General features: G+C 50.6%; 2 protein-coding genes across 3 annotated transcripts in view; both read left to right on the top strand.

Annotated features, from left to right (window-relative positions):
- The window catches only part of EEF1D (eukaryotic translation elongation factor 1 delta), a 32,715-nt gene extending 19,675 nt beyond the window's left edge, over window positions 1-13,040 (top strand). Inside the window, exons 5-9 of one of the 2 annotated variants that reach the window (XM_048482951.1) lie at window positions 752-823; window positions 6,314-6,385; window positions 10,164-10,263; window positions 11,079-11,182; window positions 12,795-13,040. In XM_048482951.1, the coding sequence (XP_048338908.1) occupies window positions 752-823; window positions 6,314-6,385; window positions 10,164-10,263; window positions 11,079-11,182; window positions 12,795-12,890 (444 nt within the window). In that variant the 3' untranslated portion in view covers window positions 12,891-13,040. Of the gene's footprint in view, window positions 1-751; window positions 824-6,313; window positions 6,386-10,163; window positions 10,264-11,078; window positions 11,183-12,764 lie in introns of both variants that reach the window. The other variant, XM_048482948.1, reaches the window with a different exon arrangement.
- An 8,918-nt stretch (window positions 13,041-21,958) lies between these two features.
- NAPRT (nicotinate phosphoribosyltransferase) overlaps window positions 21,959-24,412 on the top strand; it is a 34,575-nt gene continuing 32,121 nt past the window's right edge. The window contains 1 exon segment of the mRNA XM_048482953.1: window positions 21,959-22,177. Within this exon segment, the coding sequence (XP_048338910.1) occupies window positions 21,967-22,177 (211 nt within the window). The 5' untranslated portion in view covers window positions 21,959-21,966.

Raw genomic sequence — 24,412 nt, 5'->3', positions numbered from 1 at the left:
CTGCGCCCCCTGCAGGCCAAAAACTGAAAAACACTGAAAATTCAAAAAAAAATCCCACCTGCATTTTTGGCGCCCCCCACAAGGTGGTGCCCTGGGCAACTGCCCACTTTGCCCAATGGGAGGAACGTCTCTGCAGGCCGTGTCTTCCCAGACTTCCTGTCGTCCTGCTAGGACACCACCCGGTGGGTTGTTATATAAAACAGCTGCAGGAGCTAAAGTTACGAAAGAAGAAGAGGAGTTTTGGATTTATACCCCACGTTTCTCTCCTGTAAGGAGACTCAAGGTGGCTTACAGGCTCCTTTCCCTTCCTCTCCCCACAGCAGACACCTTGTGAGGCAGGTGGGGCTGAGAGAGTTCTGAGAGAACTGTGACTGGCCCAAGGTCACCCAGCAGGAATGTAGGAGTGCGGAAACACATCTGGTTCACTAGATAAGCCTCTACCACTCAAGTGGAGGAGTGGGGAATCAAACCCGGTTCTCCAGATCAGAATCCACCTGCTCTTAACCACCTCACCAGGGTGGATCAGTTTCTCTTCAAAGAGAAATGATAGAGCCGTGGTGGCATGTGCCAGAGAGCAGTCTGGAGTGGCTGAAAGCATCTGGCAGCTGGATTTGGGGGGGGCTGACCTTTCCACGGGATGCACTTTGCTCCTTCTCCCTTCCTTCTGTGTGATCTGCCCTCTGTAATTTCTGCTGTATGTGTGTATACCTTTAGAGAAAAAACCACTTGGTTCTTTCTGCACTGTTTGCAGGAGAACGGAGCCACCACGATCCTCCGCGACATTGCCAGAGCCAGGGAGAATATCCAGAAGTCACTGGCCGGAGTGAGTACCCGGGCGCTCTCTCACCAGCTGGCTACACTGCATTCATTTTTCCTAGCTGTGGCATATCTCACAGATACTTTCTCCCACTGTGATCAATTTGCGTAGACTGTGTGTGCGTGTGTGTGTGGCTTTTCTGACCGTAATTTCAGAGGGGGAGGGCAAGCAGGGCACCCCCCCCACCCTCCTCCTAAGGGGCATGCATTCTATTCTTTGTATTGTTGAAGGCTTTCATGGCCGGAATCACTAGGGCAGTGGTGGCGAACCTATGGCACTAGTGTCAGAGGTGGCACTCAGAGCCCTCTCTGTGGGCACGCGCACACAGAGTTCGTCATGGGGGGGGTAATTGCTACACACCCACCCACCCCCACACACCCCTAGGTTGGCCTGGGCCACTGGGATCGATTATTAGCATTAAACCTAAGACCTAGTTTTGGGGAAGCAGTGATTTTCATGCGATTTTCATACAAACCCCACTGATTTTCATGCGAAGAACTAAAGCGTGATCCTTTACCTGGGAGTAAGCTCAGTTGCTGGCAATGGGGCTTGCTTCTGAGTAAAGCCTCCTAGGGTTGTGATTCACCCGTTTGAAGAGATGCATGGTTGCTTCAAAACAGAGCCACCGACTACCACCAAGCTTACTCCCGAGTAACGCATGCCTCGGAGCCAACCGCTTTTTCTAAACTAAAACCTCAGTATTCGGGTTAAATTGCCGCGTGGGCACTTTGCGATAAATAAGTGGGTTTTGGGTTGCAATTTGGGCACTCGGTCTCGAAAAGGTTTGCCATCACTGCACTAGGGTGTTGCGGGTTTTCCAGGTTGTATGGCCGTGTTCCAGTAGCCTTTTCTCCTGACGTTTCGCCTGCATCTGTGGCTGGCAGGAGAAAAGGCTACCGGAACACGGCCATACAACCCCGAAAACCCACAACACCCCATTCTATTATTGCTTGCTTTAGCTGAGTTGCACTGAAGTTGGGGCCCTCGGTCTGTCTTCAGCTCTTGCGCGGAGCTGGGACGTGAAAATGGGAGCTGTTGCACTGTGTGTTTTTTTGGCCGGGTTTTACCATTTGGGGCTGCGGGTGAGCAGTTCCGCGTTTCAGTGTTTATCCTGTATTAGAAAATGTCCTGGTTGTACAACGCTGTGCATGTCAGAGAGAAATTGATGTGAGAAGTTAGATTCAAGGCCAGTAGCGCCGTAGATTTTTGGGGTGTCACCTTTTGAGGGTCAAAACTCCCTTCTTCAGGTACTTTGACTCTTGAAAGCTCATGCCCTAAACATCTTGTTTTCTCTATGCCACAGGTGTCAAAATTGTGGCCCTCCAGATGTTATGGACTACAGTTCCCATCATCCCCTGCCAGCATGATGCTGGCGGGAGATGATGGGAATTGTAGTCCATAACATCTGGAGGGGCGCACGTTTAATACCTATTCTCTAAACCCGTGGTGGCGAACCTTTGACCCTCCAGATGTTATGGACTACAGTTCCCATCATCCCCTGCCAGCATGATTCTGTCAGGAGATGATGGGGATTGTAGTCCATAACATCTGGAGGGGCGCACGTTTAATACCTATTCTCTAAACCCGTGGTGGCGAACCTTTGACCCTCCAGATGTTATGGACTACAGTTCCCATCATCCCCTGCCAGCATGATTCTGTCAGGAGATGATGGGGATTGTAGTCCATAACATCTGGAGGGCCACGCGTTTGATACCTATGCTCTAAGCCCGTGGTGGCGAACCTCTGGCACTCCAGATGTTATGGACTACAATTCCCATCAGCCCCTGGCCAGCATGGCCAATTGGCCATGCTGGCAGGGGATGATGGGAACTGTAGTCCATGACATCTGGAGTGCCAAAGGTTCGCCACCGCTGCTCTAAGCTGTTCCTGGATTCCAATCTGGCTGTTCTACTGCAAACCAGCATGGCTATGAAAATTGTTGTGGAAGGTGTTTCATTGGCACAGTGACATGCACATGAAGCACATTTTTAATACAGCCGTGTGTTCACGCATGCCTTCAGAACATCTGCTTTGCATGAAGGAAGTTCCCTGTTCAATCCCTTATTCTCCAATAACACAGCTGCTTCTACAGACTTAAAAATATCAAACTATTCCATCCCTCCCGGCACATGACCAAGTCTTGTTCTGTTTTAAAAACAGGACATGGACTAGGGCAGTGGTGGCGAACCTGTGGCACTCCAGATGTTGTGGACTACAATTCCCATCAGCCCCTGCCGGCATGGCCAATTGACCATGCTGGCAGGGGCCGATGGGAATTGTAGTCCATAACATCTGGAGTGCCAAAGGTTCGCCACCACGGGACTAGGGAGAGCACCAAAATGAGGCATTAGCTGAGCAACCCAGAGAAAAAAAGTTCTATGAAATAAAATATTTTAATATGTATATAAAGCTTCTTGCCAGGGATCGCAGAGTTTAAAGTATCAGGTGGCAGGTGACGGAAATGCTTATGACCCAGTAGAAGGCATCTTTGTGTGTCAACACGGTCCTTTTCATGCAGTCAGAAATGGTGAGAGCCCAGTGAAGCAAAAGCTGTACCTCATGACCTCTTGCACCGTGACTTTGCTCTTAGGAGACTTCTCCGAAAACCATGTGAAATTTAATAGGCTAGTCCAGTGGTGGTGAACCTTTGGCACTCCAGATGTTATGGACTACAATTGGCCAGGCTGGCAGGGGCTGATGGGAATTGTAGTCCATAACATCTGGAGTGCCAAAGGTTCGCCATCACGAGGCTAGTCTGTAGGGGGATGAATGCACGCAAGCTTTTCCACTAAGGCCCACTCTGCACCGGCCAGTGAAGCGGTTGCACACTGGGATAAACAACCCTGGTGCAGCCTTGGGGCCGTTCGCACACTTCCGTGCGGGCAGCCCCAGAACTACCGCAGCTCACAGAGGTACCTCCGCACAGAGGCACGTCCTTTAAAAAAAAAAAACTTCTCATCCCTGCGGAGTAGGGAAGAGAAGGTAAGTTTGGGAAAGAAAGGATGCGCCTAAAAGCGGTGCCAAGTGAACGGCACCAGGTACACAATGGTGTTTTTTTGAAAAATTCGCTAGTTTGGCGAGTTTCAAAAACACCGGATGAGGGGGGAGAAGGACGATGCTGCCTCGTTTCAGAGGTGGCGGCCGTGCAAAGTTCTCCCCCCAACTGGTGTTTTTACCGGGCCTGCACCTTACAGCCTAGCAGGAAAGCCCCTTGTGCTAAAAAATACAGCATGAAATAGACAGCTGTTGGTGGCGGGTGCAGCAGCGAGTCTTGGGAAGGGAGAAGCCAGCACACGGGATCGGGGCCGCGTCTCCCTCCCACCTCGCTTCCTGAGGCCTGCAGATCTTGGGAAGAGAGGTGGGGGGCCGGGGGCTGTGGTTGGAATGCGAGGGACGCACTTCCAACTGATGGGTGTGCTGGACTAACTTTGTGAGTCTTGCACGCCTATTAGTTGGGGGTTTGTTGTGGAACGTTCCAACCCTTCGTGAATTATGTATAAGGATGGTATCGTTATATTTCTGTCCAGCATGGTGTAGTGCACAGGTATCAAACTCGCGGCCCTCCAGATGTTATGGACTACAGTTCCCAGCATGATGCTGGCAGGGGATGATGGGAACTGTAGTCCAAAACATCTGGAGGGCCATGAGTTACACCTGTGGTGTAGTGGTTAAGAGCAGGCACACTCTAATCTGGAGAAACGGCTTTGATTCCCCGCTCTGCCACTTGAGCTGTGGAGGCTAATCTGGGGAACCAGATTAGCTTGTGCACTCCAACACATGTCAGCTGGGTGACCTTGGGCTAGTCACAGGTCTTCGGAGTCTCTCAGCCCCACCCACATCACAGGGTGTTTGTTGTGAGGTGGGAAGGGAAAGGAGTTTGTAGGCCCCTTTGAGTCTCCTTACAGGAGAGAAAGGGGAGGGGGATATAAATCCAAACTCTTCTCCTCCTCCTCCTCCTCCTCCTCCTCCTCCTCTTCTTCTTCTTTCTCTGATAATTGTAGATTGTTTAGTTGTCTTAAGGCTTCTTAAGCAATGGAATTCTCAACAGACTTTGGAGTCTCTTGCTACATCCTTTGCGTTTGCCCCTCTGTGGCCATCTCTGCAAAGCTCTGCCGCAGCTGCACAGATTTTCCCCATCCCGCCTGCTGACCTGCCCTCACTTGTGCCTGCCTTGCTTATTTTCCACAAGCCTCTTGTGTCCAGCTGGGCTGGTTTGGGGTTACCTGGGATCAGTGAGGCAATGGAGGATGCTGCTTGTCTGGGCAGTTAGAATCATAGAGTTGGAAGAGACCTCTGGTGTTGTGGTGGTTGTTCTTTGAGCTTTTGGCGGCAAGGCGATAGTGTATTCTCTGTGAATTCTGCATTTGGGGCCTGTATTTTATTTCACTTGTTCAGTGGTTGAAAGTCAAAAAGGACTGCCATTTTTGCCCTACTTGCTATATTTTATCCCGAGGGCCTTCCAGTAGTTCTTAGTTACCAAAATTAAACATTGTGCTGTTCTAAACTTTCAGGCCATGCTGTTCTAAATATTCAAACTTGCCAAAAAAAAAAAGTACTTGAACTTTGACCTCTTGATAAGCATAGTGGGAATTGGCAGATGCCAGCCACAGATGCAGGCGAAACATCAGGAGAAAATGCTCCCGGAACACGGCCATACAACCCGGAAAACTCACAACACCCTAATCATTGTAATGTTTTCTATTGGTGCTCTGGAACTGACCGTGTGAAGACACTCTTCACTTGTTTGCTGTTGTCTCTTGTTTGCTGTTGTCTCTCCATCCTTTATGATTTGTGATTAAAACTGTATCCAGCTACTTCCTAATGACCGGAAGCGAGGGGAGCAGGGTGGGTGTTCCTGGGGAAATTGTTTCATGTGCAGCTGCCACCCAAAAGCACTGTCCCACCAAACAAGTTTCTTCTACTGGTGGGACAGTGATCTTAATTCCTGGGCAGGAACACGTGGAAGAAGGCGTTAACCAGTCTTTAAGGTGACCTGCCTGTCATCTTTGGGGGCTTTTAGTCTGGAACTTTGATCAAAAAGTTTGTGGAAGTCTCAGGTATATTGTGTCTACCAGATCATCCCTCGGTAGAGCTTGAGGATACTCTCCAGGAACACAGCCTGTTTTGCACACGCGGTTCCACTTGCTGCTCCAAGATAATAGTTTCCTTATATATCTGTGGGAGCTGCTAGCCAGTTGTGTTTATGATTGACTGTAAAGCTTCCTCACTATATTTCCCATGCAGTGATGTAAAGCGTCATATTTTCCCAGGGTCAGACTTATTGTGCCCGCTTAAGCAACTAGCTGCATCAGGAGCGCAGCCAGTGTCTGAATGGGTTGTCTTTCTTCTTTTTATTTATGAGCTCCTGGCTTCTGCATGCTTGCCTGCACGCGCCTCTCTCTGCTGTGCTTGCTCATCTCACGGCTGTATAAGCGGATCTCGGTCCAAGCGTTTTTACCCAAAACAACACCAAAAAAATGCTCTTGCCCTTTCCAGCTCAAGACAGTTTTGCAAAACCCCCAGGAAGCCCCTCCTGCTCGTCGCAAGAAGCAGTCAGGCCGTGCGACTGTAAGTCGCGGGATGGGGTGGGGAGGAAAGTACAGTCTGAATTGTGTCTGCCTGTCTCTGTCACGGTGTGTGGGGACCTTTTTGTGATCCTTCGTGTTTCCTGTCCTGCCTCCATGCCGTGCCATAACTCCTGAGTCTTGCAGGTGGCCAGTTAATGATTTTCTGTTTGCCAGGTAACCACACAATGGTGTTCAGTTGCCCGTCAGGGTTTTTCATGACATGGGGAAAGAGAGCTTTCATTTATCAAGCTTATCCACCCCGTTTTCTCACTCCGTGGTTAGCTTTTTAGAAACTTCCAAACTCCTTCTTAGTGTTCAAGTCATTTAAAAAGATCCAGTGGTGGGATTCTAAAATTCCAACCACTGGTTCGCCCCCACCCCCAACCGCCCACTTCCCTGGCTGCTGTGCCCCCCCTTTCCAATAAGAACATAAGAACTAGCCTGCTGGATCAGACCAGAGTCCATCTAGTCCAGCACTCTGCTACTTGCAGTGGCCCACCAGGTGCCTTTGGGAGCTCACGTGCAGGAGGTGAAAGCAATGGCCTTCTGCTGCTGCTGCTCCCGAGCACCTGGACTGCTAAGGCATTTGCAACCTCAGATCCAGGAGGATCAAGATTGGTAGCCATAGAGCGACTTCTCCTCCATAAATCTGTCCAAGCCCCTTTTAAAGCTATCCAGGTGAGTGGCCATCACCACCTCCTGTGGCAGCATATTCCAAACACCAATCACATGTTGCGTGAAGAAGTGTTTCCTTTTATTAGTCCTAATGTTGGGTGCGGGGAGGCAAGGGAAGGCAGCGGCTGTGGGGCAGCAGGCCTCTCCTGAAGCAAAGGCTGTGCCACCGACCCAGAGGCGTGGCCGCCCTGGTGGGATTGCAGTAGGTTAGCGATCAGTTGAGAAGAACCGGTGCGAACCGCCTGAATCCCACCTCTGAGAAGATCATTTCAGAAGGTAACTGTGTTGGTCTGCAGTCTAAGGGTGTTTTGAGGAAGGATGTTTTGACTATCGAAAGCTCACACCGTGAAAATCTTCCTTGTGTCCAGTAGCACCTTAAAGACAAATTTAGAATAATTGAAAACCATCTTGCTTGCATTGCTGGAATCTGATCTGGTGGTGACTGGATCCCAGCTTGTTCAGTGGTGGTGTGCTGGCGTGGTTGGAACAGTCGACATACCCCTCCAGTACAACACCACAAACTGCTTTTGAGATCTTCCCAGTTTCAAAAGTATGGAGGCTGAGAGGCTGCTGTTCTCGAAGTCGACCATGAGGTTCAAAGAACTAGTCAGTCTGCAGCAGCAGTGGCGTAGGAGGTTAAGAGCTCGTGTATCTAATCTGGAGGAACCGGTTTTGATTCCCCGCTCTGCTACATGAACTGTGGAGGCTTATCTGGGGAACCAGATTAGGTTGTGCACTGCCACACACGCCAGCTGGGTGACCTTGGGCTAGTCACAGCTTCTCGGAGCTCTCTCAGCCCCACCCACCTCACCGGGTGTTTGTTGTGAGGGGGGAAGGGCAAGGAGATTGTAAGCCCCTTTGAGTCTCCTGCAGGAGAGAAAGGGGGGATATAAATCCAAACTCTTCTTCTTCTCTTCTTCTTTTGATTTATCTGTGCTCTCTTGTGAAGAAGGGAATCCCCATGACTGAACCAAAATGCTATTCTGATCACCTACCTTGAATTCTGCATCTTCGGTGGAATGGGAGTCCCGCTTTGGCTTTTTCTCCTAAAAGGTGTCAGGATGTCAGGTCTTGGGACTGAAGTCAATAAGGAGACTCTGGTGAAGAACTCAGAAGTCTTTATTGATAACAGCAAGAACCTGGCTTTCAGAAAGCCAATTCTGCCAGACCACAGGAATACAGTTGCCTTTATTTCCCCAGAGTTCTTGCCATTAATCCCCCCTCCCTGATTCCCCACTAGAATGTGAACGGGCTGATACAGGACGATGAAAGAGAGGCTTTCCAGATGCGATGTCGGCTGGACTTTCAATGGAATATTGGTGTTGTGGGGAGCTTTGGGCATTGGCCACTTGGCTAAAACAGCATTTCGACGCTGTGTTGCTGCATCTTCAGAAGCCACAGATCCTCTGAAGATGCCAGCCACAGATGCAGGCGAAACGTCAGAATGCTGCTAGAACACGGCCATACAGCCCGGAAACCACACAGCACCCCGGAAAGAGAGATGTTTGGGAGTTGAGCATCTCAAGGCCAGCGCAGTGATACTTCTCAGCCACCTGCCGCTTCTCCCGCTAGAGTTGCTTCTAGTTCACTTCAGTTGCCAGCATCAAAGGAAAATGAAAGGAAAGGCAAAAGGGCCATTAACATATCAGTAGGTGAGGCCCCCTCCCCACAAGCAGGTGCAAATCCCTAAGCCCCTTTGATGGCAGGAGGGAGACATCCCGGCATTGGGACAGAAAGCCCCCTTTTCTATGAAGCAAATGTGAAGCTGCCATACCCAGTGAGGCCTTCTTTTCAGGACATCCTGCTCTGGCCAGCAATGGCTCTCCCTGCTTCTCTTCACCTGCTGTGTGAAATCTTCGCCGGGGACTAAGCCTGGAGCCAGGCATGACACAGGTGTGGCCTCCAAAGGCCCTTCCTGCACCCTACTTCTGTGCCACAAATGCATAGGTTGGCACGAAACTGTCGCTTCCTTTTAAGATTTGGGGATATGCTATGCATGGAAAGAGGGCATAGTTACCAACGTATAGAATGCTTTCACAGGATGAAGGTACAGAAATATTGCCTTTAAGAATCATAGAGTTGGAATAGACCCAACGGGCCATTAAGTCCAACCCCCTGCAATGCAGGAACACACCATCAAAGCACTCCCGACATATGTTCATCCAGCCTCTGTTTTCAAACCTCCAAAGAAGGAGACTAAACCACTCTCCGAGGCAGTGAATTCCACTATTGAACAGCCCTGATGATCAGGAAGTTTTTCCTGATGTTTAGGTGGAATCTCTTTTCCTTCACCTTGAACCCATTATTCCCGGTCCTAGTCTCGAGCCGCAGAAAACAAGCTTGCTCCCTCACCAACATGACATCCCTTCAAATATCTAAACATGGCTATCATGTCCCCCACTTAACCTTCTCTTCACCAAACTAAACATCCCCAGCTCCCTAAGTCTCTCTTCGTGGGGCATGGATTCCAGACCTTTCGCCATTTTGGTTGCCCGCCTCTGGACCTGTTCCAGCTTGTCAGTGTCCTTGAATTGCGGTGCCCAGAACTGTACACAGTATTCCAGGTGAGGTCTGACCAATGCAGAATAGAGAGGTTTAATTACTTCCCTTGATCTAGACCAGTGGTGGCGAATAACCTTATATCTCCAGATGTTAGTGGACTGTTGTTTCATCAATTCGCCATGTTACACGGCCAATTGGCCATGCCGGAAGCTGATGGCCATGCTGGAAGGGGCTGATGGGAATTGTAGTCCATAACATCTGGAGTGCCAAAGGTTCGCCACCACGGACCTAGACACTATATTCTTAATGATTCAGCCCAGAATCGCATTGGCTTTCTTGGCCGCCGCAAGAAGTGAAGGTACCTGCCCCACCCCAATTCATCACCAGGTTCAAGGCGAGTGAGGCTGTTGAAGCAGGCTTCGTGCTTTCTTGTGACCTTCCTTTGTCCTAGTTGTGTCCCCCCCGCTTTGCTTCTCCTCCCCCTGTCCCCAATGTCCTCCCCCTTCCCCAATGGTACAGCACAGTTAGGTGGTACATGTTTCAGCCTGATGAAATGGCAGCTATTGACCCCAACCCCTTCCTTCTGTCTGCCTTCATTGCAGAGTGCTAACAGCACCTCCTCGGCAGGGCCGTCTGGAGACCAAAATGAGCTGGTGGCCAGAATTGCAGGACTGGAGGTGGAGAATCTGAACCTCCGTAGCGGTGAGTGGCAGGAGCTCCTGACTGAGCATGTTGGATATTCTCTATGAGAGCCAGCGTGGCGTAGTGGTGAAGAGCAGATGCATTCTAATCTGGAGAACCGGGTTTGATTCCCCGCTCTGCTACTTGAGCTGTGGAGGCTTATCTGGTGAACCACGACAGCTGAGTGATCTTGGGCTAGACGCAGTGGTTCCCAAACTTATTTGGCCTACTGCCCCCTTTCCAGAAAAAATATTACTTAGCGCCTCCTGGAAATTATTTTTTTTAAATGTTAATAGCAATTAAACAGAAAGATATATGTATTAATGTTTCTACCTGTGGCCATCACTGCCTCCCTGGATCGCTGCAGCACCCACCAGGGGGCGGTGGCGCCCACTTTGGGAATCACTGGGCTAGAGTCACAGCTTTTTGGATCTCTCTCTCTACACCACCTACCTCCTTACAGGAGAGAAAAGGGGGGTATAAATCCAAAATCTTGGAAGTTAAGTGGGGTGGATGGCTCAGGAAAGCCCGAACATGCCAGCTGGGTGACCTTGGGCTAGTCATAGCTCTTCAGAGCTCTCTCAGCCCCACCCACCTCACAGGGTGCTTGTTGTGGGGGTGAGGGGGAGGAACTTGTAAGCCCCTTTGAGTCTCCTTATAAGAGAGAAGGGGGGGTATGAACCCAAAGTCGTCGTCGTCTTTGTGAATTTGGTGGTCCGGCCACCAATGCCAGTGCTGCCCGGACGAAAAGAAAGCGAATGCATCCTTTGCGGGCCAGGTTCCCCTGTGGCTGATGCCGTGGTTTTGTGTCTATGTCTTCTCTCCCCTACCTGCAGTGGTTACGGACCTCCAGCTTGCCGTCTCCAGATTGGAAACTCGCCTGAGCATGCTGGAAAAGACATCTACCTCTCATCACCCTTCCCAGACACCCCCCACACAGGTAAAGCAACCCCCCAACTCTCCATTGCTCCGTCATTTGGAGGCACAGAAGCATCTGTAGACACACACACACACACACACACACACACACACCGCGAAAGCAGATTTTACCTCTGTCACCCCAGGTAGTGGCAGACTGAACAAAGAATGCTTCTTTTGAGCCCCATGAATCAGCCTGTGGTCTCAGCCATGTCACCACCGCAGCGTGAATCTGAGCCATGCGTTGGGAACTTTTTACTGGCTAGCCCTTCCTGCTCTTCTTTTTGTTGACCCCTGGCACACTTCAAAGTGGGAAATAGCCAAAATACTCGAGAGGAAATTGATCAGTATAACATGTCGAAACTTCACGTCTCCCAAGTTCAACATGACCTTTCCTTAACTCCTTTGAATACCCTTACAAGACAAGATACCAATTTTGTAAATAGATAGACTGGCCCAGAACGTTTTGCAGCCCAAAGCCGCAGAAGGTAACCCCCTCACCACAGGAAATTATCGAGTGCAAGCCCTGGTGGAATAAATAGAGGCTGCCATGCCTGAGTGCCCTTAGGACATAAGAACATAAGAACTAGCCTGTTGGATCAGACCAGAGTCCATCTAGTCCAGCACTCTGCTACTCGCAGTGGCCCACCAGGTGCCTTTGGGAGCTCACGTGCAGGATGTGAAAGCAGTGGCCTTCTGCTGCAGCTGCTACTCCTGAGCACCTGGTCTGCTAAGGCATTTGCAACCTGGAGATCAAGGGAGGGATCCCAAGATTGGTAGCCATAGATCGACTTCTCCTCCACAAAATCTGTCCAAGCCCGCTTTTAAAAGCTACCAGGTGAGGTGGCCATCTCACCACCCTCCTGTGGCAGCATCATTCCAAACACCAATCACATGTTGCATGAGAAAAAAGTGTTTCCTTTGATTAGTCCTAATTCTTCCCCCCAGCATTTTCAATGAATGCCCCCTGGTTCTAGTATTGGGAGAAAGAGAGAAAAATTTCTCTCTGTCAACATTTTCTACCCCATGCATAATTTTATAGACTTCAATCATATCCCCCCCTCAGATGTCTCCTTCTCCAAACTAAAGGAGTCCCAAACGCTGCAGCCTCTCACCTCATAAGGGGAGGTTAACTCCGAAGTCCCTCAAATCATCACTCGCTGCCCTTCTCAGCACTTCTTTTTTCTATCCTCTTCAATATCCACTTTTTTTGAGATCTGCGCTGACCATTGTGAACTGACACAGTACTCCAAGTGCAGTCGCACCAAGGCTTTATATAAGGGCATGACAATCCTTGCAGTTTTATTCTCAACTCCTTTCCCAATTATCCCCAGCATAGAGTTTGCCTTTTTCACAGCTGTCGTGCATTGAGTTGACATTCCCATGGAACTATCCATTAAGACGCCCAAATCCTTCCTGTTCACTTCAGTTTGTAGAGACAGACTTCCGGGGTTGGAATGTGTCTCGTGAGACAGGTTTGTCTTCCTCCTGCCATCAGTGGTACCTTCCCCCAAACCCCTCTTTCACTCTCTTTGCTTTGCCACTGGCTTTTGCTTTTGCTTCACAGCCGCTGGCTCTCGCTTCTCACTTTTGCTCCACAGCAGGGTTCATGGTTTCCTTTTGCCTCCTCGAAGCATGTCACCCCCATGAAGAAAGTGGAGCCCCTCCCTGCTCCTCCGAGGAAAGTGGAGCTGCTGCCGGCCGCTCTTCGCGACGCGAACTCGCGATAACAGAAGTCTCTGCCGCCACGCCGAGGAGGATCTAATATGACGATATCGCACCTTGTTACTGGCAGTGACGACGAGGAGGAAGACCAGGAGGCTGCCAGAGTTCGGGAAGAGCGGCTGCTGCAGTACTCGGAGAAGAAGTCCAAGAAGCCCGGGCTGATCGCCAAGTCCTCGATCCTCCTGGATGTCAAGCCAGTAAGTCCCTCTCCCCTAGCGAAGGAATCACGTTAGGTGGTGTAGTGGTTAAAAGCAGGTGCACTCTAATCTGGAGAACCAGGTTGGATCCCCCGCTCTGCCACTTGAGCTGCGGAGGCTTATCTGGTGAACCAGATTAGCTTGTGCACTCCAACACATTCCAGCTGGGTGACCTTGGGCTAGTCACAGTTCTTTGGAGCTCGCTCAGCCCCACCCACCTCACAGGCTGTTTGTTGGGGTCGGGGGGAAGGGCAAGGAGATTGTAAGCCCCTTTGAGTCTCCTTACAGGAGAGAAAGGGGGGATGTAAATCCAAATTATTCTTCTTCTAGGGTTATGGTGATGTTGCAGCCAGTTTTGTCCCACAAAATTTATTTTGAGTGGACCTGTTTTGGGGACGGGGGGGATTGGAAAGGACCGTCAAGTTGAAGCTGGTTTATGGCGACCCCGTAGGATTTTCCAGGCCAAGAGAAAACACTGAGAATAATGATCATCTGGCAGAGTGCACCCAGCAGAAATGTTGTGGAGCTTTGCCAAATCCCCCCTCTCCTGGTTGCAGTTGTGGTCTGCATTTGTTCTCTCTCTGCTACTCAGTGGCCTTGGCCCGGTTCCACACTGACCTTATGTGCTCACATGATAATCAGCTCTTCAAGACAAGAGTGTGGAAGGGGGGCGAAGCTACTGATACGTAGGTTCTTTGTGAAGACTCGCGTCAAGGAGAATGGGGAATCTACCGTTTCATAAAATTGCTAGCCCAAGAGCCCCATAGCTTTTTATGATCTGCACACTCAAACGTTTTGCAGTAATCATGAAGCACTAACTGTATGTTTACAGTTTACCGATGTGAATTTGCAATATGGATTTACTTCCTGCTTATCTCCAGAAAGCCTTTTACAGTCATCCCTTCCACATCATGACTTTCCCCATCACAATTTTGATATATTGCGGGTCAGCGTAACAAATTCAAGGGGAATTTTGAGAGTTTTGTAGAAACTGCAAACGATCCGTGAAGGCCGGCAGATGGCGCAGAAAAAGTTTAGAATCTCAGAAATGCATAAAATATATGTATAGTATTGTATGATAGTATCGTATTGTATGATATCAACGTATCATACAACTTAATTTATCTTTTAATGCCATAAATATACACAATTTCTTTTTTTAAAGTTAAAATAGAAGAAAAGAACAAAAATCAGATTTAATCTCTGGTTCAAAGTGAGGGCCAACATTTTTTGTGTAGATTTTCAGATTGCCGTGGTGGGGGGAGCGCTACACCCCTAGCCCCAGCAATGTGGAAGGGCTAACTCCTCCTCTGTACCCCCCATGGGTCCTTAATACCATCAGGACCCACCATTCTTATTAGGAGGGTTTTGTAAGGGTTTTGTGGGACGCTGCTCTAGGATAGGATTGTTGTTTTAAACTATATTTATGTTTTTAGATGATGTTTTATTTGTACACTGCCCTGAGCCCTTCGGGGATAGGGCGGTATATTAAATTCAATAAATAAATAAACTGCACTTCCAAGGGCAATCCTTCGCCAGCTTTCCCTAGCTCAGTTCAGCCCCTGGGTTTCACTGACTGCTGGAAAAAGTAACCCCCCCTTCTTCTCTTTTCTCACCTGTTTCAGTGGGATGACGAAACCGACATGGCCAAGATGGAGGAGTACGTCCGAACCATTCAGATGGACGGCCTGGTCTGGGGAGCCTCCAAGCTGGTCCCAGTGGGCTACGGCATCAAGAAACTCCAGATCCAGTGTGTGGTCGAGGACGACAAGGTTGGGACAGATATACTGGAGGAGGAGATCACCAAATTTGAAGACTATGTAAGTGGGGCATTCGTTGAAAATGCTGGGGGGGGGAAGAGTTAGGACTAGTAAAAGGAAACACTTCTTCACGCAACCTGTGATTGGTGTTTGGGATATGCTGCCCCAGGAGGTGGTGATGGCCACTCACCTGGATAGCTTTAAAAGGGGCTTGGACAGATTTATGGAGGAGAAGTCGATCTATGGCTACCCATCTTGATCCTCCTTGATCTCAGATTGCAAATGCCTTAGCAGACCAGGTGATCGGGAGCAACAGCCGCCGAAGGCCATTGCTTTCACCTCCTGCACGTGAGCTCCCAATGGCACCTGGTGGGCCACTGAGAGTAGCAGAGTGCTGGACTAGATGGACTCTGGTCTGATCTGGCTGGCTTGTTCTTATGTTCTTATAGACTTTTTACTGTGAGTATTCATTTATGGTTTGGACAGAGTTATGGAGGAGAAGTCAATTTATGGCTACCAATCTTGATCCTCCTTGATCTGGGATTGCAAATGCCTTAGCAGACCAGGTGCTCGGGAGCAGCAGCAGCAGCAGAAGGCCCTTGCTTTCACCTCCTGCATGTGAGCTCCCAAAGGCACCTGGTGGGCCACTGCGAGTAGCAGAGAGCTGGACTACATGGACTCTGGTCTGATCCAGCTGGCTTGTTCTTATGTTCTTAAGTGCGTTCTCCAAGAGGGCTGCTTCTGTGGTCAGCCTTCTCCTAGGACCCAGAACAGAAACAAGCCCTAGAATCCAGTTTTCAGTTCAGTGCAGTGGTGAGGAAATGTATTTTGTCTCCAGAGTCAGTAACATCTTGGGATATAAGCTTTTGAGCATTATGCTCAGTGGGTGTCAACTTACTGGTGGTCCCTGGCCCGAAAAGTGACCGGCTCTCCAGAGCCAGAGGCTTTTTGAGCCAGTGTGATGTAGTGGTTAAGAGTAGGTGGACTCTAATCTGGAGAACTGGGTTTGATTCCCCATTCCTGCACGTAAGTGCTGGACAGAGGCGTAGCTGGGCCAGAGTGCGCCCGGTGCCCACTCTGGCTTTTTTGTGCCCCCCCTGCGGTGCCCCCACACCTCTGCGTGGCCAGAAGATAGCGTGGCCTGCTGAAATGTTTTGCTTCAGCCTGATCCGGCAGGCCTCACTGATGCCATCTCTCTTTCTCTCTTCCAGGTGCAAAGTGTTGACATAGCTGCCTTCAACAAGATATAACCGCAAACCCCTACACTTTCTAAAGCTAATAAAAGGTCAAGTGTTGGAAGGCAGGGCAGATCGAGAATCTTTTTCCCCCCCATAAGAGTTGGAAGAGACCAGAAGGGCCATCCAGTCCAACCCCCGGCCATGCAGGAACACACAATCAAAGCACTCTCGACATATGCTGATCCAGCCTCTGTTTAAAAACCTCCAAAGAAGGAGACTCCACCACTCTCTGAGGCAGTGAATTCCACTGTCGAACAGCCCTGACGGTCAGGAAGTTCTTCCTGATGTTTAGGTGGAATCTCTTTTCCTGCACCTTGAATCTGAGGGGCCCCGGCCCTTTCGCCTTTGCCTAGATGTGGGGCTGCCAGTCTCTCTTTGGCACGTGGATGTGACCTCGCAAGGGTGTCGTGCCAGTCCCCTTCAAGTCACCGGGGCGTGTAGCGCAGATAGCCCTTCTGGATTGGGCCTCAGTATTAGACCTTGAGGAGGAGTTCTGACCCAAGCAACTCCTTCCCCATTGTGTCTCACCTGGCAGAGCTTGGCTAAACTTGATTACCACACAGGCCTGCCACTCAGTGGTAGAACATCTGCTTGGCGTGCAGAAGGCCACCGGTTCAATCCCCAGCACTTCCAGGTGAAAGGACCACATATTAGGCAATAGGAGGTATTTCATATTGGGTAATATGAAAAAGAGCCAGCGTGGTGTAGTGGTTAGGAGCAGGTGCGCTCCAATCTGAAGAGCCGGGTTTGATTCCCCATGCTTCCACTTGAGCTGTGGAGGCTTCTCTGGTGAACCAGATTAGCTTGTGCACTCCAACCCATGCCAGTTGGGTGACCTTGGGCCAGTCAGAGTTCTTTGGAGCTCTCAGCCCCACCTACCTCACAGGGTGTTTGTTGTGAAGGGGGGGGGAGGGAAAGGAGATTGTAAGCTCCTTTGAGTCAACTTACAGGACAGAAAGGGGAGACATAAATCCAAACTCCTCCTGTGTGAGAACCTGGAGAGTTGCTTCTGGTCTGAGAAGACCACAGTGACCTTGATAGACCCAGGTCTGATTCACAGTAGGGCCGGTCCATGGATTTATTCCTGCGTGTCCTTTTGACTGTTTCTTGGCTCTCTGGCGCTCTCTCTCTCTCTGGCTCTCTCTCTCTCTGGCTCTCTCTCTCTCTCTCTGGCTCTCTCTCTGGTTCTCTCTCTCTCTCTGGCTCTCTCTCTCTCTCTTTGGCGTGCTGTAACTTGGGCCAAAGGGGATCTTGGAGCTCTTCTGTGCACAAATGATTCCAGACTTTGGAATCCAAAGCTGCAGGTGCCAAAAAACAGGCCAGAATCTTCAAATATTGCAGTGACTTTTTCAGGCCGGAGGTCTCTGGCTATTTCATAGAATTATGGAAGTTCCCCAAGGGCCATCAAATCCAACGTCCTGCCATGCAGGAACACACAATCAAAGCACTTCTGATATGATCATCCAGCCTCTGTTTAAAAACCTCCAAAGGAGGAGACTCCACCACACTCCGAGGCAGTGAATTCATCTGTCGAACAGCTCTTACTGTCAGGAAGTTCTTCCCAATGTTTAGGTGGAATCTCTTTTCCTGCACCTTGAACACATGACTCCTGGTCCTAGTCTCTGAGGCAGCAGAAAACAAGCTTGCTCCCTCTTTGACACGGCATCCCTTCAAATATTTAAACACCCTGTTTCCCCGAAAATAAGACAGTGTCTTATATTAATTTTTGCTCCCAAAGATGCGCTATGTCTTATTTTCAGGGGATGTCTTATTTTTCTGTGTTCTGTTCGTCGGGCATGCTTCCAAACAAAAACTTTGCTACGTCTTACTTTTGGGGGATGCTTTATATTTAGCACTTCAGCAAAACCTCTACTACGTCTTATTTTCAGGGGATATCTTATTTTCGGGGAAACAGGGTAGCTATCGTGTCCCCCCCTTAGCCTTCGCTTCTCCAGGTTGAGTCCAGCCCTTGCCTGTCCTAAATAATCCATCAGATTCCTTCCATCAGCTGAAAGGATCTCTTCCGGGGTACAGATGTGTTTCGCCTGGCACAGAGAATGGTTGCTAAATTGGCATTTGGGCGGAAGAGGAAAATCTGGAAAGATTCTTGGAAACAGAATCTGCTGTTGTAAGGAAGGGAGAGGCACGAGGAGGCCAATGGTCAGCCTGGCCCCCTACAAGTCTTGTTAGGGAGAGAATCTTAAAGGGAAAGTTGGGATTCCACATAAAAAACCTGACCATTTTTACCACCAACTGGAGGGAGCTGCATTTGGGCTCAGTGGAGTGTTCAGGTGGGCAGGGGCTCGGCAGAGCCCATGCTGGGGAGGAGAGAGGTCAGTCCTACTGAACACAGTTAGTGGTTGAAGCAGGCACAGCTCCTGTGGGGTAGCAGGTAGGGCGTTGTGATTGATCCAAAGGGCACTGGATTCAAATTCCTACTGAAAGATGGAACCCACAAGGTGGCCTTGGGCCAGTCATCTCTCAGCTTAAACTACCTCCTAAGCTTGTTTAAAAGAGGTGGCGGGCAGGCGCCCACTGATGTGCTTGGAGCTCCTTACAGGAGAAAAATCCAGAATGTCATCTTTGCATCTCCCCCCACCCCTCCTGATGCGTTTGCTGTAACCAGCCAGGACGGCCCTCTTCAGCCAGACGGCACAGCCGCACAAGGGCAAAGGGCTTGCCTAGAAGGAGCAGCAGTGGCGTAGGAGGAGGTTAAGAGCTCGTGTATCTAATCTGGAGGAACCGGGTTTCATTCCCAGCTCTGCTGCCTGAGCTGTGGAGGCTTATCTGGGGAATTCACATTAGCCTGTGCACTCCCACACACGCCAGCTGGGTGACCTTGGGCTAGTCACAGCTTCTGGGAGCTCTCTCAGCCCCACCTACCTCACAGGGTGTTTGTTGTGAGGGAGGAAGGGCAAGGAGATTGTAAACCCCTTTGAGTCTCCTGCAGGTGAGAAAGGGGGGATATAAATCCAAACTCCTCTTCTAGAAAAGACCCAACCCCTTTTGGTCTCTCCAGGGCAGTGCATGCTCCTCCCTGGAATTGGGCGCTGGGCATGAGAACCCCTTGTGACAACCATGCCCAGTCTCTCCTGCATAGACTGAACTGGCTGCCAGGGAAACAGCGCATCCCAGCAACAAATGCTCCACGGACCGCTGTGGCAGAGCTCCTGAACGCACAACAGGCCTTTGGGTGAATAAAGCACGCGGGCACGCTGGCTCGGTTTCTGGTTCCCAAGTTTGGGGTTTCCCTTGGGAGTTCTTCAGCTTATAAACAAGCACTGGGTTGGTAAAATATAGTCATAGAGGCCAAGTTCCCTTTTGTTTCCTTGATATTTGAGAGAGTAAAGTATGCAGTGCTTTACACCTGAGTGCCTGCTCACCTATTCAAGCAGCCTAACCCTATGCCACAGGTGTGCTTCAGATCTCTCTCCTAGTCTCCTATTTCTGCGGCAAGTGGGGGAATCCAAGAGCAATTGTGCATTTGAGTTCCACGAGGAGCCGTGACGGGGTTTTATGTAACCCCGTTGAAAGCAACAAGGGAGAGCCAACTCAGTAGCTTGGAAAACAGTGAAAAGGCACCTGAGCTTGCAGCTGGGGGGGGGGGGGGGCGAGAGGCCACCGCTGAAATTAGAGGTGTCGTCCTTGTGTTGCTTTTGGATAGCTGTGTGACCAGAACAGCCACAGGTGGTTTACAAAAAAAATTGCAGGTTGCAGAGTGACCAGAAGATGATGATAGGGAAAGCAACATTCAAAGCTAGACACACACAACATTCAATGCCCCACTCACAAATGGGGCAATCTGTTTTACCACCTCATTTTCTCAGCTGCTCAGCATACAGAGATCTTCAAGCAATAAACCTATTGAGTAAATTTTTGATTTGAGAAGATACCATTCGGAGGCAAATAGGTCTGGGCGCGCAGTGTGTATGTTAAACTGCGTACATCAGAGTTAAAACATAATTTGATCCAATTCTTGAATGTATTCAGCCATGCTCGTTTCAAGTAGGTTTTGACCAGTTTCTAAGCATAGTACAGCATATGGTACAGAGTGTGATAATCCGAGTATTTTATAGAGGAAACCAGATTGTATTCTTTCAACAGACTTGTTCCATGCAGTTATCCATAAGGAAACTCCATAGAGAAGTTGCTGAACTACCGTACCTTGGAGTTGAAAACCTTTAGAGCTGCTGGGACATATCCCCTTCCCCTGGTGTGAAAAAACTTTACCACTGCTGAAGCAGTGTGATCACTTCCTTTTACAGCAATATCTCTATGTCTGGCCCATTCTCAGCTGGTGGTTGTGGGGTTTCCGGGCTATTCCAACCGTGAAAGCCTTCGACGAGACGTGAAGTGTTATTCACGTTTATCTATCATGGCTTGCTCTACTCATGCGCAGAAGTTTAAGAAGCATTTATACATTAAATCCAATAACGGCTGCACCAGGTTTCTCAGAAAGATTCAATAGAATAAAGTACAACGGAAAACATCACACAGACAACATAGCCCGGCCGTGATCTATGAAACAGGACAGGGAAAAGGTACATTTAACAGGTTCCCATCTGGATTACATGACTCGCTGGGTACGTTTTGTGGGTACATCTAATATATGTCGTCTTGGGTGGTGGCAGTATGTTGGATCTGGTCTCAAAAGCGGAGCAGGGACGGTGCTTGGATGGGAACCCCCAAGGCAACCTCCTCCCTTGGGAACCAGTGTGGTGCAGTGGTTAAGAGCAGGTGCACCCTAATCTGGAGAACGGGGTTTGATTCCCTGCTCTGCCACTTGAGCTGTGGAGGCTTATCTGGGGAACCATGACCGCTGGGTGACCTTGGGCTAGACAGAGTCACAGCTTTTCGGATCTCTCTCTACACCACCTACCTCACAGGGTGTGTGTTGTGGGTGGTGGGGAAGGGAAAGGAGATTATAAACCTCTTTGAGTCTCCTTACAGGAGAGAAAAGGGGGATATAAGTCCAAAATCTTGGAAGCTAAGTGGGGTGGGTGCTGGATGGCCCAGGCAAGTCCAAACTCATTGAGATTTTGGCAGCTGAGCGGGCTGGGTGCTTGGGTGGGAAACTCCCAAGGCAGGCCGTGCAGAAGGTGGTGAAGGCCCAACCTCCTCCCCTTCTCCCTTGCCGGGGTCTCCCTAAACTGGAAGCTAAGCGGGATGGGGTCCAGCTGGATGACCTTCTTTTGGAGCAGCAGCGGCGTAAGAGGTTAAGAGCTCGTGTATCTAATCTGGAGGAACCGGGTTTGATTCCCTGCTCTGCCGCCTGAGCTGTGGAGGCTTATGTGGGGAATTCAGATTAGCCTGGGCACTCCCACCCACGCCAGCTGGGTGACCTTGGGCTAGTCACAGTTCTTCAGAGCTCTCTCGGCCCCACCTACCTCACAGGGTGTTTGTTGTGAGGGGGGAAGGGCAAGGAGATTGTCAGCCCCTTTGAGTCGCCTGCAGGAGAGAAAGGGGGGATATAAATCCAAACTCCTCTTCCTCTTCTTCTTCTTCTTCTTCTTCTTCTTCTTCCTCCTCCTCCTCCTCACAGGGTGTTTGTTGTGAGGGGGGAAGGGCCAGGAGATTGTCAGCCCCTTTGAGTCTCCTGCAGGAGAGAAAGGGGGGGGATATACATCCAAACTCTTCTTCTTCTGAGCCCTGCAGGGCGCGCCGCCAGCCTGCGCGCAGGGAGGCGCGTTTTTACGCACGGTCGGGATCCGGGGAGGGAGCGCAGGCAGGGGGGCGAGCCTCCGCGTCCGGCGGCAGTCTACCAGGGCCGGGCTTTGGCCGCGCCAGCTGCGGGGCGGGGGAGCGCAGGGCCGGCCCCCTGGAAGAAGGAGGCGGGCGGGCAGGCAGGCGAGCCTTGGCACCGCCGCCGCCACCCTGTGGCCCGGGATGGCGGCGTTGGAGGAGGCGGCGCCGGCGCTGCTGACGGACCTGTACCAGTTCACGATGGCCTACGGGTACTGGCGGGCCGGGCGGCACCGCGAGCCGGCCCAGTTCGAGCTCTTCTTCCGCCGCTGCCCCTTCCAGGGCGCCTTCGCCTTGGCCGCCGGCCTCGCCCAGGGCCTCGCCTTCCTCCGCGCCTTCCGCTTCTCCCGCGCAGGTAGGCAGCAGGGCGCGCTCTGCACGCGCTCAGAGGCGCTCTGGCGCCGGCGTGGAGGAGGACGCGCGGGACCCGCTGGGCCGCTTCCGCCTCTCCCTTGCGCCTTTCTCGCGGGGGGGGGGGTGAAGGGGGAGCTGGGCTTCTCCGGGCAAAGACCGCCCCACCCCGGACCGCCCCACAGTCATTTGGGGAGGGGGGTGGTCTGAAGCCAAGCCAGCCTCTTGCTGCACCCCGGGGCCAGATGCAACCTCTCTGCTTTGCTCTCTGGGGGGCGTCTCTGCAGAGTTCGCTGGGGCTTGCGTTGGGCCTCCCACCCCCAGCCCAGCCCTCTAGCCATGCTCAGAGGGGCCTCCCCGTGGCCTGCTTCTGCAGAGCGACCCAGGGTCCTTCCCATCCAGGCGCTCACCCAGGACCCATCAGCTTCGCTTTGGGCCAGCCTGGGCCAACTGACCACCAGCAGGCCACCCTTCATGTACCCCTCCCCCTTTCAAATGTCCCCTTCTCGCGTTTGCCAGCCTTGGTCTCAACTCCTTCTCATCCTTGGCCAGCCACTTGGAACGCACTTATTGGTAGCATAGCACCAAATCCTTGTTAATAGAAGCAACAGAGTTAATATTCCTCCTTATCTATCACACTACTACTAAAAGGATGCTCTCCCTCCTTTTACTTGCATAGCCATGAAATGTTAATCTTACCGGTTTCACATGTGAAGAAGAAGAAGAAGAAGAGGTTGGATTTCTATCCCCCCTTTCTCTCCTGCAGGAGGCTCAAAGGGGCTGACAATCTCCTTGCCCTTCCCCCCTCACAACAAACACTCTGTGAGGTAGGTGGGGCTGAGAGAGCTCCGAGAAGCTGTGACTAGCCCAAGGTCACCCAGCTGGCGTGCAAGGGAGTGCACAGGCTAATCTGAATTCCCCAGAGAAGCCTCCACAGCTCAGGCGGCAGAGCTGGGAATCAAACCCGGTTCCTCCAGATTAGATACACGAGCTCTTAACCTCCTACGCCACTGGATTTATATCCCCCCTTTCTCTCCTGCAGGAGACTCAAAGGGGCTGACAATCTCCTTGCCCTTCCCCCCTCACAACAAACACCCTGGGAGGTGGGTGGGGCTGAGAGAGCTCTGAGAAGCTGTGACTAGCCCAAGGTCACCCAGCTGGCGTGTGTGGGAGTGCCCAGGCTAATCTGAATTCCCCAGATAAGCCTCCACAGCTCAGGCGGCCGAGCTGGGAATCAAACCCGGTTCTTCCAGATTAGATACACGAGCTCTTAACCTCCTTCGCCACTGCTGCTCCTTGGTCTCAACTTCTTCTCATCCTTGGCCAGCCACTTAGAAAGCACTTATTGATAGCAAGAGAGTTAATATTCCTCCTTATCTATCACGCTCTAAAAGGATGCTCTCCCTCCTTTTACTTGCATAGCCATGAAATGTTAATCTTACTGGTTTAACATGTGGAAAATAAGTTGGATCTCTCCCCCACCCACCCCCCATTAGATTTAATTACATTTTCAACACTGTGCAGGAAGAGGGTTGCTGTACTGGTGGATATCGAATATCCCTTTGAAATAATGTCTAGAGCTTTTCTGCTCTAGACATTAAGTTTGTTGTTATATGACAGTGATGTTGAACCTTTTCGAGACCGAGTGCCCAAACTGCAACCCAAAACCCACTTATTTATCGCAAAGTGCCAACACGGCAATTTAACCCGAATACTGAGGTTTTAGTTTAGAAAAAACGGTTGGCTCCGAGGCACGCATTACTCAGGAGTAAGCTTGGTGAAGCAACTGTGCAATGCTTCAAATGGGTGAATCACGATCCTAGGAGGGTTTACTCAGAAGCAAGCCCCATTGCCAGCAACTGAGCTTACTCCCAGGTAAAGGATCATGCCCAGGCCAGCCTAGATGTGTGTGTGTGTGTGGGGGGTGATTTTCCACCCCCCTCCCACATGATGAACTCTGTGCACGAATGCCCACAGAGAGGGCTCTGAGTGCCACCTCTGGCACCCGTGCCATAGGTTCGCCAGCACTGTTATATGAGAGTTGATATAACTGGTTTAGAAAAATGCATCCGCAAAATCCAGCCCAGCGGTCCCAGTTGTATTTCCAAGCAGCTCTGCTACAGAATCCAGTTTGCTTCAGCTTTTGTGCCAACTGGAGGTAAAAGGATAAACTGAAACAGGTTTCTTCCTGATACGCCAACTAAAGATTTATTGTGATATAATTTTTTTTTGTTAACTG

This window comes from Sphaerodactylus townsendi, unplaced genomic scaffold, assembly GCF_021028975.2.
Source record: "Sphaerodactylus townsendi isolate TG3544 unplaced genomic scaffold, MPM_Stown_v2.3 scaffold_29, whole genome shotgun sequence".
NCBI classification, from domain to species: domain Eukaryota; kingdom Metazoa; phylum Chordata; class Lepidosauria; order Squamata; family Sphaerodactylidae; genus Sphaerodactylus; species Sphaerodactylus townsendi.
This window is presented reverse-complemented; position numbering and strand designations above follow the sequence as displayed.